The sequence below is a fragment of the Stenella coeruleoalba genome (assembly GCF_951394435.1).
Source record: "Stenella coeruleoalba genome assembly, chromosome: 10".
NCBI lineage: Eukaryota > Metazoa > Chordata > Mammalia > Artiodactyla > Delphinidae > Stenella > Stenella coeruleoalba.
Genome location: NC_137156.1, coordinates 77,194,101 through 77,215,104, shown reverse-complemented (window position 1 = coordinate 77,215,104; position 21,004 = coordinate 77,194,101). Strand labels below are relative to the sequence as shown.

At 39.5% G+C, this 21,004-nt stretch overlaps 1 protein-coding gene across 19 annotated transcripts in view; it reads right to left on the bottom strand.

Annotated features, from left to right (window-relative positions):
* Window positions 1–21,004, bottom strand: part of PTPRG (protein tyrosine phosphatase receptor type G) — a 907,646-nt gene that overhangs the window by 536,253 nt on the left and 350,389 nt on the right. For 16 of the 19 annotated variants that reach the window (XM_079935460.1, XM_079935459.1, XM_079935474.1 and 13 more), the window contains one exon: window positions 18,757–18,861. The exons of 1 other annotated variant lie outside the window; for it this stretch is intronic. In XM_079935460.1, coding sequence (XP_079791586.1) covers window positions 18,757–18,844 — 88 coding nt within the window. In that variant the 5' untranslated portion in view covers window positions 18,845–18,861. Of the gene's footprint in view, window positions 1–3,830; window positions 3,936–4,042; window positions 6,322–18,756; window positions 18,862–21,004 lie in introns of those variants that run through there. 2 more of the 19 variants (XM_079935467.1, XM_079935468.1) reach the window with 2 other exon arrangements.

Below are 21,004 nucleotides of genomic sequence, written 5' to 3'. Positions count from 1 at the left end.
CCTACATCGGCAGGCGGACTCTCAGCCACTGCGCCAGCAGGGAAGCCCCGCCTGCTGTTTTGATTTAATTCAGGCAACATCTTTAAATCTTCACATAAACAAGCATGAGATGAAGCACTATGGCTATAATCTGGTAAAGGTAGACAATGTCTAAAAACACACCTAATCATTCATCCCTGAACAGTAAACTGTACAGATCAGGGGTGAACATATATGCCATTAATTAGGCATCTAACTATTGTTCTTCATCTCTAATCTGAGCTACAACCAACTTCATCCATGCTTCCCAGGGCTGACATAGCACAACTCAAAGGGAAATAAAATCCATGCCACATTGTTACAAAAAAGTAGTAAAAAAAACATTTAACAAACAATCGCCCACTTGCAAGAAGGAACTTTTTACAATTACCTAAATAAGCTTATCAGATCAAACGTCATGGCCAACTTTACCATCTAAGAATTCTGCAGTATTCTATACTGTTATGACCTATTATTATTATGCTTTAAGTGCTCTGTAGCAGTAATTCTCAATCAAGAGCGATTCTGCCATGCCTCCTCCCAGGGGCCATGTGGCAATGAAGGGAAATACGCTCACCTGCCCTGATTAGAGGACCTGCTACTCTTTACAGTCAGCAAGGCACCAGTTTTCTTTCTCTCTCCACACTCTCTGATCCCAGTTCTTTCTTTCCCTCTTAACTCGTTTGTTTGTTTTTTGTGGTACACGGACCTCTCACTGTTGTGGCCTCTCCCGTTGCGGAGCACAGGCTCCAGACACGCAGGCTCAGCGGCCATGGCTCACGGGCCCAGCTGCTCCGCAGCACGTGGGATCTTCCCAGACCGGGGCACGAACCCGTGTCCCCTGCATCGGCAGGCGGACTCCCAACCACTGCGCCACCAGGGAAGCCCTTTCCCTCTTAACTCTTAAAACTTAATTTCCAAACTTAATCTTTCCTGGTATACTCACGGTTGAGGCCCAATGACCTGAATTCTGGCTTGACTAAAATCTTGGCGGGGGCGGGGGGGGGGGTCCTGTCTTCTAACGATTTGCTCGTGACAATTCTATTATTCCCAATTTCAACCTGTACGAAAACCACCCACACTCCCACACGTCATCATCCTCTTAAGGAAGGTATCATACAAAACACAAGCCCTTAAATTTAAATGTAGTCAATCCTAGTAACTCTTTTCTTTTATGGTGACTCAAATACATATTTTCATCACATTAAACTAAATGGCATTTCATTCCCCAAGGAATTCTTTCATACACAAATGCTTCATTGCCATGAAGTAAGGAAGAAAGAGGAAAATATTTCTGATGTCCATTGGCACGGCTTTTCCTTTTAATCAAGCATATCCCTGCATTTCACTTCACGGTAGATGTCTGAGTCATGCGAAACTCATCATTCCGACTGAAATTTCCCTACAACCAAATCCAGAACACCAGCACAGTCCTCTTAAAGCTTTTACAAGATAATAATGACAGGCAGTGATCCAGCTCACAAGAACCAATCTCCTACCCACACTCTCCCCACCCCCCCATGACCCTTTGTCTCTTTTAACTTCCCCTCCCTTCCTAATGGAGTGTATGAGTGCACAGCAAAGGTGAAGTCTACAATTCTTTAGTAAGAGTGGAATATTAAAGGCTCTGATAAGTTCTGCAGGAAAAACACCTGCAGTACTAATGTTTGCCTCAGCAATTCCCAATCTTCCTTGGCCTCAGGACTTTCCTGCCATAAAAAGCCTATTACCCACCTACTGAACTAGTCTTCCAGGCACAGGCTCGTATAACTCTCCGAACAACCACCTTCACTTTAGCCCGCTGCCAAGACTTCTTACTATGAGACTCAGTTCAGACGTAAACAAAGAGATACTCCCACAATTCCATACTGATGATACTCTTTTTCTTCACCGAAACTCTACTCCCAGAGGCTAACGCCAAGAAATCAGTAAACTTATTTAAATCTTAGGTAACAGTTAAAACGGCCATAAAAGTCTCCCCATGTCTAAAATTAATTCCTGTAATAACCGTCCCTACCAAAAAGAGACATACATCACACTTGCGAGTTACAGAGATATAAATTCATGATTCGGTGCGGTAAATGGTGGGACTGGTGGCTTTTCTGATGAATAACTCTCTCTTCTCAATCAAATTCAAGACCATAAACATGGATTCTAATAACCGTTTTTATGACCAGGATTTTACAGATGAAAATCTGAAATCAATATATTTCTAATTATTATATTTCCTGTCTTCCCACTGCATAAATCTATTATGTTCTGTAATGAGAGCCCAAAAATCAAATAGCAAATATTCATCTGAACTTGTATGTTAAGCATTCTACAACCCACTGAAGTGTCCTTCAACCCTGAGAGTGTGTATTTTCCACCTTTTATATTACAGCTGTACCTAATTTATTAAAATCACTTAAAACATCTAAATGCCAAGCAATTCCTATAAAAAATATTTTAAATGCTCTTAAGAGCCAATACAACATATTCTGCAAAGGGCAGCAGTCAGTTGGAGCAACCTTTAGACAAACTACTTAGTTGAGAATCCATGCATTTTGGGGTTGTCTGCATGATGAAATTACGAAACAGTATTTACTACAGTGATATCATGATGTATTTGAATAAGCCATGAGAAAATAGAGTGAAAGAACATGATGTTCCTTTCTTACTACAAAAAAAATACTTACTTAAAAAATGGAGTGTGGCTACCCTCCTATTTTAAGTAACATTTTAACAATGAACAGCTGTTTTAGAACAATCGTTTTTAATTGGGAAAACATTTTAATATAATAATGGCGTTAAATAATATATTTGTGATAGGAACATACTTTCTTTTTATAATTTAGTCTATATTTCCATAAGAGAGATTTGAAATCCCAAATCTACCCCTTTTATATATAGATGGAGACCTGGAAAATATGGTATCCATCAGAGATGTTAGACTAAGAGAGAAAACTTAAAAGAAAAAGAATATTCCAAAAATAAAGTCTCCTGTCAACAGTAATGACAAAGAAAGTCATTCGGAATTAGTCTTGGACGTGAGAAAGAATCCAGGGTAGGAAAAACACGCTACGATAATTCCAACATTTCTTTGGGGAGAAAAGTGCTTCTCACATGACCTTCACCATAAATAGGCATCTGGATTTGAATTCCAAATTGTAGAGATGGAAAGAGCTGGAATAACGCAAGTCTGAACACAATTTAAATGGATATGTCAATACTTGGGTAAGATGTTATCATTCCAATTTAAAGAAAATATATTTCTGGGTCAACCTGGCATATTAATGATCTTACACCTTTTCAAACTCTCAGTAGACCTACCATAGGAGTATCAGGATAAATATATTCGATCTTGGTATATTCAACCTTCTAAGGCACTATCACTGATAACAGATTTCATTTTCAAAACAGAAAGAGGAAAAGAGTCTTTGACCTCCCTGGAGGCAGTGACCCCATGAATCTGTCTTTACATCTAAACATGAACAAGAGGGCTTGAGACAGAGCAAGTAGATAGTAACCATCTGCTCTGTAGAAAGTTAAGGGCACCATGACACGTATAGATACATATACACACATTTATCCTCCTCCCCCACAGGATACTTTTTGTTTAAGCCACACACAGAAGGTAAGGAATCCATTCTGGGAGGAATCTGTGGTCATTTTCACAACATTTACATAACTAATATCAAATATTAAGCGGCTGACACTTGACAAAAAGCTGGATCATTATGACCTGTCATTCACCATTCATAGGTCTATTTTCCTTTCCACTCCCTTTGTTAAAAGTGATCACTTAAGAAAGTGAGCTATGCCCTGCCCACCTTTGGAGTGACTTGTCAAGGTTCACATCGGGTAGCTGTAAACTTTCTCATGGTGCTGCAGGGGCTTGATCAGCTCTTCTGGAGGGTCCTTCGTGGTACGCATTTCTAAGAGAGATATTATTTCATAACAGCCTCTTAGGTCAAAGGATTGACATGTGGAGTAGTCACCAGGGACCTCAAAAATAAAACAATAATAGTAAGAGCAACCTCACCACCTCTTTACCGCAGCCTGGCGATCATTCATTGTCTTCACACCACACGAGAGGAGGGCTTTTCACCACGACCCGAGTTGTGATGCATCCCTTTATGATTTCATGCAAAGCCTGCTGGAATGGTCAACCTGCGAAGCTTGCCGTTTCTCCTCTCCAGTCTCCAGAAAGGGCTGAACAGCATATGCCCCTCACTTGAGCCTGTAATACCTTGGCCAACCTGCACAACACAGCCAGATGCAACCTCGCCATAGAATACTCACTCCGCCCAGGAAATACATCCCTAACTGATTAGAAAGGTGGAACTCTCACAGCATCATGGTGACAGACTGCACAAAAGCAAGGAACTCTGGCAAGCCTCTAGCACAGGGTCGATGACACTATTGACATTTGGGGCCAGATCATTCTTTCTTGTGACTTTGACTTGATTCTAATTACTTTAAATGGAAATAGCCACATATAACCAGTGGCGACAGGATTAACTGGGCAGTACAACCCTGAAAACTGTAAAGGTCCCCAAATTCATGGAGCTTTATTATTTTATTTACAACCATGTGAGGCTTCTGAAATCAAAACCCCGTATCAAAAGTAAAGAAATGTCTTTCCTGTAACTGCCTCCCTTATTAAGTGCCGTGAGGTTGCTTAGCTTTTAAGACCTGGAAAAGACAGCAAGGGTAGCAGGCACTAAGGGCTACTTAGCCAACAGCCATGCCCCCTGCTATTTCTGCCTACATTCTCATTGGTCTAAGCCAATCATGCTAATCCCATTTCTCTCACCAGTGATTGGATGAAGCCTGAACACATGATTCATTTCTGACCAATGAGGTAAAAGCGTTGATAGACCAAGAGTGGGGCGCTTTGAGGAGCATTTTACTTGCTCTTAAATACAACAGAAGAAAAAGATATTTTCTCTTCTTTCTCTGGACTTTATACCTCAGCATTTGACCTCTGGAACTGCTGAAGTCCTATTAAAGCCATGAGGAAAGTGATTCTAAGTACAAAGCCTACCAGCTAAGAATGGTAAAGCATAAACAACGTAGAGTATACCTTAAAGATGGCAGAGGGCTTCCCTGGTGGCGCAGTGGTTGCGAGTCTGCCTGCCGATGCAGGGGAGAAGGGTTCGTGCCCCGGTCCAGGAAGATCCCACATGCCACGGAGCGGCTGGTCCCGTGCACCATGGCCGCCGGGCCTGCGCGTCCGGAGCCTGTGCTCCGCAACGGGAGAGGCCACAACAGTGAGAGGCCCGTGCACCGTAAAAAAAATAATAATAATAAAAATTTTAAAAAAAGATGGCAGAGTACGAAGATGCTACCTGGCAGTGCCCTGTCTGTAGAGGGCTATGTAAGATATAAATTGCCCTCATTATTATTATTATAAGATAGGAGAGTCCGAAGGTCTTTCCCAGAGGCTAAAACATGATAACTGGTACAAAAACAAATCCTTATACTCAAACGTGCACCTGGAAGTGACCTCGGTGTGAAGTCGGGAGAAAAATCCTGGTAATACTGCCAGCCAAGAATACTCATGACAAAAGAAGCTAATCTTGACTAGTTCTTGCTGGTACAGCAGGTGCACGGTCCAACTGGCCGTAAGTGTTGAAACTTCCTTTTCACACCCTAGTGGATGGTGAGAGAAAGGGCAATCTTTACACAAAAAGAATGTTATAAAGATATCTCATTAGGACGTGGTGTAAGAATATAAAAGCCAGAGGACATTCAAAAAGTGTCAAAATCACTTCCCAAAAGGAAATTGTGTACTATGCACTTCACAACAGTGAGGAGAAAATACCTCCCATTATCACAGTGGGCCCCAGGAGCAGAAACACACCACAAATGGCTTCTCTCTCATCTTTGAAGGTACTCGTCAAACAGCCTAGTTACGAGAGGCTCATATTTCATTTTCCTGCTAAAGTTTCAACAACCAATCGATACCAAATGTACTAATGACATGCAAGCCCAGCTAAAAGGAAGAACGCTATCCTAACCCTCAGAACTAGAGGGAAGGGTGGGACAGAGATAAACTGCTTCCAGGAGGGAAACAGGCCAACCATAATTGGGGCAGAGCAACTAAATGATACCTTTGGGAGCAGCAAATTTTTATGCAGCTTCAAGAAGGAGCTTGTTTTCCTCCCAGGCAATGGCCATCAAACTGGGAGAAGGTGGATTAACATAAACAGGAAATGTGGATCAAGTGGTTTCCCAAACACAGAGAAGATCTCAAGGTCAACTAAATTCAGTAAGTGGGCCGCAGAGCGTAATGCACACCTTAAAACACCCCACAGTCCACACTTTCACTCTCTGAAATTCCCTCCATCATGATAAGCAGGGATGATAGGTGAAACATTTAACAAATGAGGGGCAATAAACACTGACAATGGATGGTGGAGGACGGGTGTTCAATCCCAAAGGTCCCAGAACAGGAGGAGTGGCTGAGGCAGCGATGAAGGGAAAATTCAGGGGGACTGGGCCAGTGTGTATTTAAGATTTTTAATAATCAATGTGACTGTACCAGAACCAGGACATACAATGAGCTATACTTTTTTAAATTAGGACACTAAATATTTTCCATAATTTTTAAGCCAATTCAAGAAACTCTATATACCCTGCTGGATTTTTTCACATCAGAGATACAGGTTGATTGCATGGCATATAAGAGGTTTTCAAGCCTTCCAAGATGGTGATAATATCTGGTAGAGAAGAAGACTCATTTTGCCATACTGGAATGCCAGCTGTACAAATGCTGAGCTAAAATTTTTTTCTTAAACTGACTTTTTATAAAATCTTAAATATGTAATTAATAGGAAACTTAACACACCAAAACAGAAAACTAGCATGGCCTGTCATATATTAGGGGTACCAAGAAATAATGAAAGCCACAGGATCAAATTCTAAAATACTCTCCCAGCTGAAGGCTCTGGGCAAGACCTGTCTCTCTTAAAAAGTGATGCTGGCAAGTGACAGACAAGTGTTAAAAGACCTATTAGCACCAAATTGTGAGTTTCTCCTTGATAAAGAACTCAAGAAGAAATGACTTTATTATGCTAAAGTCAAGTTCTTATACCACAGTAAAGTCACTTTTCACATGAAAAAATCACATTTAATACTACACTCAGGGAAAACATTATTTATTATACACTGTAGTACTATTAATGAAAAGCAAGGATTCCTAAAGTTATCAGAAAGCATTTGTTGAGAAGGCAAGATTCTACGTTATACACCTACCACTGATTTGTTTTTCAACATAAACAAGGTCTTTACTACATGATAGAAAATGGGGTTTAATATAAATGAAACAGAGTACAGTTAAATTTTAATAGCTAGAAAGACAACCAAGAAGATACACTATCCTTAATGCTGTTGGTCTCAAATAGGGTCATGGGAAATTACCAGCTGAGAGGTGGAGGCTAGGTTAATTTCACAATCACTTAACGAATCTTTGAAAGCCAACATCACCACTTTACATGGTTATCAGACTACTAATACTCATGGTGGACTGACCACAACAGGAGCATATATGAGTTAAGACTTTTGCTCAGTTACACTTGATCCTGTGAACTGAGTTCCCGACTATACTTAAACAAACAGAATACTCTATCTTTAAGCACACATTAGACACTTATTCCAGCCACGTAATGGCAATACTAAAAGTTCAGAAGCCAGTGAAATCCAGTAAGTTTTCCCTTACTTTTGTATTGCAACCAGGCTCACCCAACCAAGAGAAGAGACAAGATAAGGAATAAGAGTATAGTTCAACTTAATAATTACAAAAAGGGAAAAGCCAATAAAATGTTACTCAGCATGATATATATGAATGGTATTTTATTTGCCAAAAAAATTCCACATAAGTGAGCTTAACAATATGCAAAGGGAATGACAGAATGTTCCTCTGTTTTATATTGTTAGAGAGTGGGTTTTATGAACTAAATCAGATATAATAAATGAGTACATTTTGTTTGGTTACAAATGAAGATAAGTAGCCTTTAAGTAAGTCACAGAGCAAATCATTGCTCTCCAATTATTAGGCACGTATAAAGCTAGGTATATTTTTCCTTTGAACATTTAAATCAATCATGTCCCTCCACTAACCCACACTCACCCCACCCCTGCCCTAAAGAAACTAGTTTTAAAGGAGAGACTATCATCCTTTCAAATTTATGACCAGGAAAAAAGATGTCTGACTTTGATCCATCACAGATACGAATAATATATACTTATAGATAACTCTCTGTATGCCTTCTGTAAGACCCACAAAGTTTATAGATTTCTAAATATTAAGATTTATGTTATATCAAAGCAAATATTGACCTTACCTCTGTCTGGGTCAATATTTACTGCTTTGCTCAATAAATCTTGCTGTTCATTTTCAAACCGAGTCAATATCAGTTCATTAATTTCTGCATGATTCATATCAGTATGAAATTTGAAATGTCAGTGAAAATGTTTCACCTAAAACATTTAGATATAGCCAATTAAAGAGACAAAAAGCCTTTTGCTTTCCTTCTGGCTTTCCTTGTAGTTTTTTTTTTTTTCTTCTTTTTCTTCTTCTTTCTCTCCCCTTATAATTGTTACAAAGACAACTGCCTAAATTTGATACAATTCAGCCATCTATTATAAAATAAAAGGATTCTTTTAGGAAATATTATGAATATACTGGTATAAGAAATTAAAATATTCTAGATAAAATTCTATAAGATACTAACAATATTACAGAAATATAAATTTTAAAAAAGCAGTGTCCCTCATTTCTCAGTGATAATCACAATTAACTTTTGCCTATAGTCTCCAAACTTCTCAGTTCTATTTCTTGATGGGACCTTATTACCCAAATTATTTTTATATATCTTGTCGCTCAACCTATTTCATTTTGGTAGATGTTTACTAACCATTTCATAAGAATGTACTAAAATTACCCAAGTCCCTACTGATGGTTAGCTGTTACACTCACAACACCACACCGGGGATATGTACAAGTATCTCTAAAAGACAAATTCCTAGAAGCAGAAGTGCTGGATCAAAGATTATCAATATTTAACATTTTCACAGATATTGCCCAAGAGCCCTTGAAAGAGGCTGCGTCAACCCACTACCTTCAGAGCCCATTTAAAACCCAAACACTTAGCCTTCGATTTACTCATGTTTTAAGCTCCTCATCATAGCAACAATTTAAACTGTTAACGCTGTTACATAGCACTTGATACCAACCCAGCAGTGAACAATATTTCATCTTCCTAATATGCTTTTTCCAAGGGTCACAAGGACCCTAAAGAATTTACTGATGTCCTCTTATAACGTACAATAGCGTCCATTAGCTTTACAAATACTTGTGAAACCATCTCCAGAGAGAAGATGCTAAGAAACTTAGAACTCAAGTAGCAAGGATTAGAACAAGGTTAAAAAAGAAAGAAAAAGAAAAAGAACACATCTCTAACATGCTAGAGTAATTTCATTCAAACAGTGGAGCAAAGAAAAGCCAAACTTTGCATTGAAAAATGATCGAGGTACCTTAAGCATGCGGCACCACGTGTTTCTCTTTTATACATAAAGTCCTGATTAGTGTGTGACCATATGTGTTTTTTCTCACCCAATCTATCCTTGTAATCACAGATCAAGTGTAAAAGAAAAAAAAGAACACCTATAGGAAGAAACAGCTTGTCCTACAATGTATTCCCTACCTTGAAAGCCCTCCTGTTCCAAAACATTTAGGTAGGAACAGGGAGATACAAAGATTAATTACAGATAAAGGTTCTGCCCAAGGAGCATAAAGTTTTAAGGGTGTAAGAACTATGAGCAAAACACTATGCCATGTCTTAATAGGTTCAAGTCCAAATTTTTTATCTTTATAACCAGCCCACCATTCCTCATTTACTCATTTTCAATTAAATGCAATGCCATCTTCAATCATCCTGGGGATCATCGCAGATAATTCGTTTTGCTTTCTCTTCCATATACTAATGATAATGAATTCCCATGGGCTCTTTCATCTCTCAAAATCCTGATGATACAACCTCATTGCTTCTCATAGTTTCTCACCCTGCCCTCTTCCCCTACTGACCAATCCTTACCCCTACAACTCGTGCTGTGACTCAAACATAAAAGCAACTTAGTCCATTTCTAGCATGATATCCTTAAATGACTCCCTGTCACCCTTAAAAAGATGTTCTAAAAAAAAAAAAAAAAAGATGTTCTAAGTCACTAGTAGAATTCCGTTAAGACGCTTTCTGATCCACCTCCAATACTCTGCATTCTTCCCTTAACTTGCTCTACTGTATCACATGCTCCAGACCTACTGAGCTGCTTCCAGCTTCCCAGTCACGGCCAAGACATTGATTGTCTTCAGGCCATTGCATGTCCTGGCAAACACCTGCCCACCTTTAGTGGTACCTGGCAGTAGCAATTCTGAGGAGTTTCTCTGGCCCATCCCATTATACCACAACACCTGGCACACAGTAAGCAATTAATAAGTATCTTGAACAAAGAAATAAATAACTTCTGCTTAAAAACTGTAAACAGAATAATAGGGAATTGTAGAGAAGATAGAAATTAATTGTAAAAACTAAAGGGGAAACTGACAAGTTAAGACAGTGGGGTCGGGTAGAGATACCTTTGAGCTGTGACTTAGGAGAAACGAATCTCAGAAGTGTGGTCCCATCAGACCAGAAGGTCTCTATCGCAAAGGGAATGTCTCTGGGGAAATGATTCCCTTAAGAGATTTCGTAGGAGGCATTAGGAGAGGGGCAAATAATATGACAATATTAACATTAAGGTTCTATAGTGCCTTCCATTTTTCTAATGACAAAAGCAGACTTTGGCAGGCGTCTGTATTTTGCTTTACCTTATATAGACATTATTAAAAATAGGCATGGACCGTGGAGCAACTAGGCTCGTGAGCCACAACTACTGAGCCTGCGCGTCTGGAGCCTGTGCTCCACAACAAGAGAGGCTGCAACAGTGAGAGGCCCGCGCGCCGCGATGAAGAGTGGCCCCCGCTTGCCACAACTAGAGAAAGCCCTCGCACAGAAATGAAGACGCACATAGCAAAAATAAATAAACTCCTACCCCCAACATCTTCTTTAAAAAAAAAAAAAAAAGGCATGGAAATATTATTTTATTTTTTTATGCAGTAGGTTCTTACTAGTAATCCATTTTATACATATTAGTGTATATATGTCAATCCCAGTCTCCCAATGCGTCCCACCACCATCACCCCCACCCCTGCCACTTTCCCCACTTGGTGGAATTTAATTATATCTTAAGTTCACCAGGGGAGCTCCTTACTTAAAAGGATCCAACGGTGAAACCTTTTGTAAATCACCCACTGATTTATCTGGATTTATGGCAGGATCCCCTTAGTGAGTTCCCAAGCACAGACTCTGGCGTGAATTCATTTATCCATCCATCTATTCACCCACTTAAAAAATATGCACCAAATATCTACAAAATGGGATATTCTGGTACAAAGCAGGAAAAACAAGGATTTATAAGCTATAATCTTTGTCCTCAAAAACTCTACATTTAGCTGGGGAAATTACACACACACACACACACACACTCACACACACACAAGCATGTTACAATACATGATGTTCGTGTGAATAGTGTAGTGCAGTGGCATATAATTAAGAGCCTATACCAGGTGATCACACCTATTACTGCTAATCCTCAGAGCCATCCTCCAAGGTATGTCCTTTTATCTCCATTTTACAGCTGAGCAAGTCATCAAACCCCAGGACAATTAGAAAGGACATTAGAGATCTCTTCCCACAATTTCCTGGCCACAAAAGGAATGCCTCTTAGAATAATCCTGCTTGACCCAGTGCAACAGCAGACACTTCATGCAAAGAACTTTGGTCATGGCATATCTCAATTTTGAAGTCCTCTAACAGTGAGAAATATCCCCCTTCTTGTGCAGAATCTGTCTACACAAGAAAAACATGAGATATACATTATTAAAAGTGCAGAAAACCAAACAGGGTAAGCTAAAAAGGGGTGGGAGGAGAAACCACCACCTGTTTTTCCCCAAGTCTTTGAGGGGGAGGAGAGAAAACAGATTTATAAAAATGCCTCAAAAAGGCCATATATGACAAACCCACAGCAAGCATCATAGTCAATGGTGAAAAACTGAAAGCATTTCACTAAGATCAGGAACAAGACAAGGACGTGTCCACTCTTGCCACTCTTATTCAACACAGTTTCGGAAGTCCTAGTCACCGCAATCAGAGAAGAGAAAGAAATAAAAGGAATACAAATTGGAAAAGAAAAAGTAAAACTGCCAGTGTTTGCTGATGACATGATACTATACATAGAAAATCCTAAAAATGCCACAAGAACTAATCAATGAATTTGGTAAGGTCACAGGATACAAAATTAATGCACAGAGGTCTCTGGCATTCCTATACACCAACAACGAAAAATCAGAAAGAGAAGTTAAGGAAACAGTCCCATAAACCATCGCAACAAAAAGAATAAAATACCTAGGAATAAACCTGCCTAAGGACGCAAAAGACTTGTACTAAGAAAACTATAAAACACTGATGAAAGAAATCAAAGATGACATAAACAGATGGAGAAATATACCATGTTCTTGGATTGGAAGAATCAATATCGTGAAAATGACTATACTACCCAAAGCAATCTACAGATTCAATGCAATCCCTATCAAACTACCACTGGCATTCTTCACAGAATTAGAACAAAACATTTTACAATTCGTATGGAAACACAAAAGACCCCGAATAGCCAAAGCAATCTTGAGAAAGAAAAATGGAGCTGGAGGAATCAGGGTCCCTGACTTCAGACTATACTACAAAGCTACAGTAATCAAGACAGTATGGTACTGGCACATAAACAGAAATATAGACCAATGGTACAGGATAGAATGCCCAGAGGTAAACCCACGCACATTTGGGCACCTAATTTACGACAAGGGAGGCAAGAACGTACAAGTGAGAAAGGAGAGCCTCTTCAATAAGTGGTGCTGGGAAAACTGGACAGCTACATGTAAAAGAATGAAATTGGAACACTACCTAACACCATACACAAAAATAAACTCAAAATGGATTAAAGACCTAAATGTAAGACCAGACAGTATCAAACTGTTAGACTAGGAAAACACAAGAAAAACACACTTTGACATAAACCACAGCAAGATCTTTTTTGACCCACCTCCTAGAGTAATGGAAATAAAAACAAAAATAAACAAATGGGACTTAAAAGCTTTTGCACAGCAAAGGAAACCATAAACAAGACGAAAACACAACCCTCAGAATGGGAGAAAATATTTGCAAATGAATCAATGGACAAAGGATTAATCTCCAAAATATACAAGTAGCTCATGCAGCTCAATATTAAAAAAACAAACAACCCAATCCAGAAATGGGCAGAAGACCTAAACAGACATTTCTCCAAAGATATACAGATTGCCAACGAACACCTGAAAGGATGCTCAACATCACTAATCATTTAGAGAAATACAAATCAAAACTACAATGAGGTATCACCTCACTCCAGTCAGAATGACTATTATCAAAAAATCTAGAAACAATAAATGCTGGAAAGGGTGTGGTGAAAAGGGAACCCTATTGCACTATTGGTGGGAATGTAAATGGATACAATCACAGTGGAAAACAGTATGGAGGTTCCTTAAAAAACTAAAAATAGAACTATCATATGACCCAGCAATCCCACTACTGGGCATATACCCTGAGAAAACCATAATTCAAAAAGAGACATGTACCACAATGTTCACTGCAGCACTATTTACAATAGCCAGGACATGGAACCAACCTAAATGTCCATCAACAGATGAATGCATAAAGAAGACGTGGCACATATATACAATGGAATATTACTCAGCCATAAAAAGAAACGAAACTGAGTTATTTGTAGTGAGGTGCATGGACCTAGAGTCTGTCATAAAGAGTGAAGCAAGTCAGAAAGACAAAAACAAATACCATATTCTAACGCACATATGTGGGATCTAAGAAAAAAAAATGGTACTGATGAACCTAGTTTCAGGGCAGGAATAAAGATGTAGACATAGAGAATGGACTTGAGGACATGGGGTGGGAGGGGGAAGCTGGGGTGAAGTGAGAGTACCATCCACATGTACACACTACCGAATGTAAGACAGTTAGCTAGTGGGAAGCAGCCGCATAGCACAAGAAGATCAGCTCAGTGCTTTGTGACAACCTAGAGGGGTGGGATAGGGAGGGTGGGAGGGAGACACAAGAGGGAGGGGATATGGGAACATATGTATGCATATGGCTGATTCAATTTATTGTACAACAGAAACTGACACAGTACTGTGAAGCAATTATACTCCAATAAAGATCTATTAAAAAAAAAGCCTCAAATTTCCACTTGAACTTGCTCCAAATTTGTTTCCCATTTCCCTTTCTGGCAACAATGACCTACCTAGCATGTGTTACATTTTGTGTAATAATTACAGAAGTTCTGGGCAAACTCCAAAATTCATGGGCTGTCATCACCTCAAGTAACACAGAAAAAATATCTGTATCTTAGTCAAGAAAACTAACAGAAGAGAAACCATTGTAATATTGCCAATGAGATACTCTCAAAACTATTGCTTTTATTTTTTTTCTGTGTAGTTCTCCATGAAACACATCAAAGGTCTTTCCCCCCTTTTCCCTATTCTTGGTATAAGGCAAATAAATCCAAAGATATAAAGCAATCTTGAAATTACACTGCTATTATTAACAGTTAATAATAATAATCTTACATTTATGTTCTGCTTCATATCTCTTATGCGTGATATTTTCAAGTTGAACTCAGACATTATGAGCACTCCTTTCTAGAGTAGAGAAAACTAAGAACCAGAGAGATAACCTATCCTCATATGAGCACAATGGGACTAAAACACCTGTCTCCAGACTCCTCAGTAAACAGTACTGTATCCTAAAGCTGTAGGTGTTCACAATGGCGTCATTTGATAAGCCTATGAAAGTAAAGTTGTTTGGCATTTCAAATATAAATAGGATGTAGACGTTATCCAAGGTGATGCAGTGAAACTGAAATAACTCGGCTAGTCCTAAAGGGATAAGTTACACTAATATCAATGAAATGCTATCATGACAATATCCTTAAAACAAGTTCTCCACAGCTCAAATACTTATGCAACTCTCCGCAAGTGACCAGGTGGTATGCCACCAGATAATCAGACCAGCATCATTCACCAAAACCCACCCTGTACCCAAAGGCAACCTAATGATTAGGACACCAGAATCCAGGAGCCCCTGGACCACCAACACCCACTCCTCTCTCCCCGTTCCACCTCCTGAAGCACATCACTCCCTCATCTTTGTCCCTCCCAGTACTTTCCAAGAGTGGGACCACCAGAATCACTACGGATGCTACCTAGAACATTTGCTGGGGATATTTCAGCTCAAGGGAAATGCAAGGCCAGAAAAAACAGAGACATGTTACAAATCTCTGAAGAGTTTTGTTTATGAGTCAGGCTACCATCTGCTCAATAACCCAGGCTGTATCAGTGTGATCAGGAGTTGCAAACCTTCTCTGTAAAGGGCCAGATAGTAATATTCTAGGCTTCCTGGTCAAAGGTCTATGTGGCCACTACTCAACTCTAACATGAGTCGTAACATGAAAGTAGCCATCAACAAGTGCCAACGTGGTTGTGTTCCAATAAAACTTTACTCACAAAAACAGGTGTTGGTTTGTAGTCTGCCAAGCCCTGAACTTAAGGATAGTTTTTGCTTAACCCTCATTCCCACATCTCAAATGGACAATTCTTGTGAATTACGGCTGACAGAATTTAGCTAGTTAGCTCGAAGCATTACCTAGGGAATCACCCACTGTCAATCATAGCACCCAACTGAGAATTCCAATAACAACAATATCAACAGTAGCAAAAGTACTAATAGGGTCAAAAACAGCAAGAAGTAGTATTAGGTACATTATACCAGGGATTTGTTAAATTTTTCACACACATCCTCTCATTTCATTCCCATTAACATCTCTATGAGGGAAGTTCTATTAATTATTCCTATTTCAAAGATGGGGAGACTGAGGCTTCAAGCAGTTAAATGCCAACATCATAAAGATATTAAGAGATAAGGCTTAGATTTGAACCATAGTCTATGTGACTTCAAAATTCACACTCTCACGCATAATACCCCGCAAAGCACCAATGCCTTTATCTTAGGAGGAACTAAGACAAACTTGTGAGTTAGAGTCATGAGATTAAAATCTGGACCATTAAACCAATCTTTCAGAAGTGGCCTGCTTCACCTCCGCTAAATCTAAAACCATTCGCCTCTGCAAATAATGACCTTTCTTTTGGCAGTCCAACTATCCAAGCAAGATTTATACCTAGAGGTAATACCTGCAGCTCATAGTTCAACATCTGGTACCCTGTGGTTTTAAGGCCCTTGTCTGAAGTACCAAAGGTGACAGGCAACAACTCTTACTCCTTCCTGCCCTTTCTTTATCTATTTGCCAAATGCTAAGGAGTGTCTCTAAAGGATCCCAAGTGTTCTTGACATGAGAACCAATATTTCACCACTTTGCTGAAAATAACCACTGATACCATGGAATATTCAGGCAGATGTTTAAAGGATAGGACTATAAACCATCAATTGATGCCTCTCTCATTCTTTTTTTCTCCTTTTACTTTTATTTTTTCCATTACACCTAGCAAGTTACTCCACTGGTTCTTCCAAGCCAGTCTATATAGCCTTCTGGGAGATTCTTCAAATGACTGTCTTCTCCTGATTCCACACACACACAAAACAACTAAAACAGAGGTTGACAAACTATGGCCTGTGGACCCTATCCAACCGGCCGCCAATTTTAGTCCAACCTGTAAAGTAAGAATGGTTTCTCTATTTTTAAATGGTTGAGGGAAAAATAAGTCTAAAATATAAGATTTCCTGACACATGAAAATTATAATAAATTCAAATTTCCTTGTTCATAAATCAGTTTTTATCAGAACACAGACAGCTCGTCCATCTACCTATGGCTGCTTCTGCACTATAAGGCAGACTTGAGTAGCTGCAACAGAGACCATATGTCCTGCAAAGCCCAAGATATTCACTACTGGGATCTTTATAGAAGAGCATGCCAACCCGCTGCAGATGAACTAGTAGCCCTTCTACTGACAGAAACAGTTCCCAAATCCAGACACAATGCATTTCAGAAATACAAAATGGAGACTCATGAAGTCCACCAGAGTTAAGAATATCAACAAATGCTCCATCCCAAAGGTTGCACTAATTATGTCCGTTCTTAACTAAGTAATGGGAACATTTTTAGGCCCTTCATTCCTTCACTGCCATTGGCAATAGTAGATACTGATGGGATATAACTTCCAATTTCCCAACAGCATTATTATTCGAAATTGATGAACTGTAAATAGCAGGGCACTTTATCCCTCTTCCTAACTGATATCAGAGCCACAGAGTACAAAACGATAAATTTTCTTTGGGTTTCTTGGCAAGAAGCTATATATATGTAATTTCGGTCTTCATCTCCCAATTTCCTTCGTTTATCAGAAATGGTGACAAAAAGGCTCTAATTAGATAATTCTAATCACAAGGAACGGGGTGTGATGGAAGACTTCAGAATCACTATCTGTTCCTTGCAAAACAAAACAGATAGACTATTCTCCCTGTAGGGGCAGGAGATTTATCAATAGACAAAAGGATGCAAAAAGTCAATAGATAAGGTGTAATTAAAGATCAGGCCTATAAATTTTACACTGACATGAATTTAACAGGATTTGCAGGTGGAAACTCAGGGTTTAAAACCAGAGTTATCATTAAGAAAATAATACCTTTCAGTTCTGTATGTAACAACATTGCATAATGCACAGATTCATTATTAAGACTAATACTCCATGCCTCCAAGCACTTGCATACAAAAATTTGAATTATTCAGTGCTAGAGTGATTTCCAAAGTGGTCTGTCTTCCTCAAGCATTCCTCCTTAATTAGCTGCACTACATTTTCCTGCACCAAGATCTCTTTTAGAAATAACAATCCACCTATCTTATTTTTGATAGTTGTTAGAAGCATAAGCCAGAAAGGCCTGTATATTCTTGCAGATCATCTTCTTTTTTTTTTTTTTTTTTTTTTTGCCCCTTCAGATGTAAGAAAATTATTTCCAATGTAGCATTCAAGATAGTTTTAACAATGCTCTCTCTCTTCACTGGCTCAAAGGCGAAATGTGGGAAAAAAAAAAAAAAAAAATGAAACGAACTACAGAAATACCGTAGAGGGCTGAAATACATTCAACTAACAAGATTTGATTTGAAAATAAAGTTGCGTTTCTTAGATTAAAGCATAATAGGTCATTTTGATATGTGATGCACTGTAATATTTAGCAGCTGAAGACTAGGCTTATATTTTCTGCTCTCTGAAATCACAGCCACTGGGACGAGACAAGAAAAGGCCGCGTCTTTCGGAAAATTACAAGTTTGGTACAATAACTCATTAACAAGTAAAGTTCAGAAATTAAATGCAATTTGAGGGGAAAACAGCAGGTTGAGAAAACAGGTGGGAGAGATAAATTAAGGTACTTATCACCTTGAGGAAAAACAGTCTTGAATATTTCAACTTTTAGTGAACTACAAAAGGTTTGAACAAACAGAAATCAGGCGTGAAAGTGATTAAAAGTGTGCTTTCGAGTGAATTTAATGGGATGTGAACTGGCCTGTATGATCGCGGTGGGAACCAGTCAACTCACCCGAGTAGGCCCAGTACGGGTCGCCGGAAGCCTTGCGCCTGCGGATCTGCGCCGAGCTGCCCTGTCTGTTCTCGTGCAGGGCCCCCATGTAGCCTTCTGTCAACGCTGCAAGACAGGAGAGCCGCGGTGAGTCAAAATCATCACCCCGCTGGACGCAGGAGGGGTGTCAAACGCACACAGCCCAGTGACGGCCTAGCAGCACAGACCTTGGGGGTAACTGAACAGAACCTCCTGATTTTACAGAAAAACAGCTACAGGAGAACCTAGAGAGATTACCAGGATTATTATTAATGCTGATAATAGCTTACAATGAGCCTTCTCTCTGTGCCATGAACTCAAGATGCACTAAACACTTTACATACATTATCTTATATAATTCCCAATGAACCACCAGTCAGTAGATGCAATGTCTCAATAATGGGTCCATTCAGATAAGCAAACTGAAGCTTAGAATAGTTGAGTAACTTAGGCTTGCCCAAGGTCATACAACTGTAGGCCTAGAATCCACGGTTCTGGTTCCAACTATATGCATAAGCCTATGTCCTAGGTGCACAGGGCCTCTAGCCTTATTTGATCTTCATCGGGCAAGGGGTCATTCCAGCTCTTTTACAGATGGAGGAATGAAGGCTCAGAGACACTAAGTAACCAGTCCCAGGTCACACAGCTAAGTATGCAGATCAAGGAACCGAATACAAGCACGCCTGCCACAAATCTCAGGCCTCTGCCATCCAAACACAGCACAGTCTGAGGCCTGGAAGACACCCCATGGTGTGAACCAGTCCTCCACATACTTTGGACCCCAGATAGTCACCTGTTATATCTGAAGATATGAAGCTTGAAACCCTCCAAGGCCAGCAATATTCAGAAAAGAAATACTGCTTAATGATGTATTTCTTTGAAAACGCAGAATGAATCCAATCTCCTACCCCAATATGGAGAGCTTCCATCTGCCTGCTACAATGTTCAAAGCCCTCCGCTCCCAGCTACTTCATGGATGCAAATTTCTTTTGCTGTGAGCCCACACCTGAATGCACTGATGTGTAAGAAGACAAGTATCACAGGTGCCCAGAATCCAAGATGAATTGGAACTGCACTTCAAACAATACATCCCAGCTGTCTGTGTTAATATTTAAATGCACCCAAACAAAATCAAGTGTGCCTTTGAAAAGCAAGAAAAATGGTTAGAGGAACTGTATATTCATATTCAGTTTAAGACTAAGATGGTACCAGGAAAGCACAATACATTATTCCAAATTAGTCAGAGTAGTGATGATAAAAATCATCTCACCATGATGGCATTAGCTTTGTTGACAACGTGATGGGTCATGAAGAAAAATTAGGAAACATGTAAAGTACTTTATGCTTGCACGTTAATTGCAAAGACTGGCTTTAAAAGAAACAACGCTTGAACAGAGCTACTCCACAGAGATGAGCCCTTTGGAGGGAAATGGGAATCTTGTAAAATCCAAACACACGTTACCAAAGTAAACCTGGTGTCATCTATGCACGCTCTTGGGTCCTGAATGACAAAGTCAAAACCTAAGTTACTAACCATTTTTAAAGTAAGATGAAGGTTTAGATACAGATGGTCCAATTCATCCTATACTCTTGCAGATGAGCCATTCAGAGCTTCAGGAAGTCGACCATTCTAAGCTTCTACGGATCAAAAATAAAATTTCCCATCTCCTAGTCTCCTCATCTATTTTTTCCTCCACCAAAGCATACTAAATAAACAATTGCTCGGCTTCCTTGTCTGTTCACAGTAACTTGTGTTACCTTCATAATGATCCTATGAGGCTGGTATTTTTAACTCCATTTTACAGACAAGGAAACTGAGGCTCAACCACATACCCACTAAAAAGTTTCCTAATTGTTCGACTGATTTATTTTCTCTGCATACGGGAAACATCTTATGTACCTGTCTTCTATGCTTCTTAGAGCTAATTCGCTCTGAAAAATCACTCACAAATAATCCTTCCTCCTTGTATCAAGACTGAGTAAAAAAAAACCGTGTTCCCATTCCCACACATACGACTGGGGCCAGGGACACAGTTTACAGTGATTCACTTGGCTTAAGTCAAAGAAGGCCCACCCTTGGACCTGGCAAGGATGGGGGCAACATGACGTGGTTGTCCAATCCATGACTCGTGACCTAGCAGGTGGAGTGGGGTGTGATGATTACCAAAACAGAGACTTGGCAACAAATTTCCACTATGTTATCAGGCATTTAAAAAGCACTACACACCCA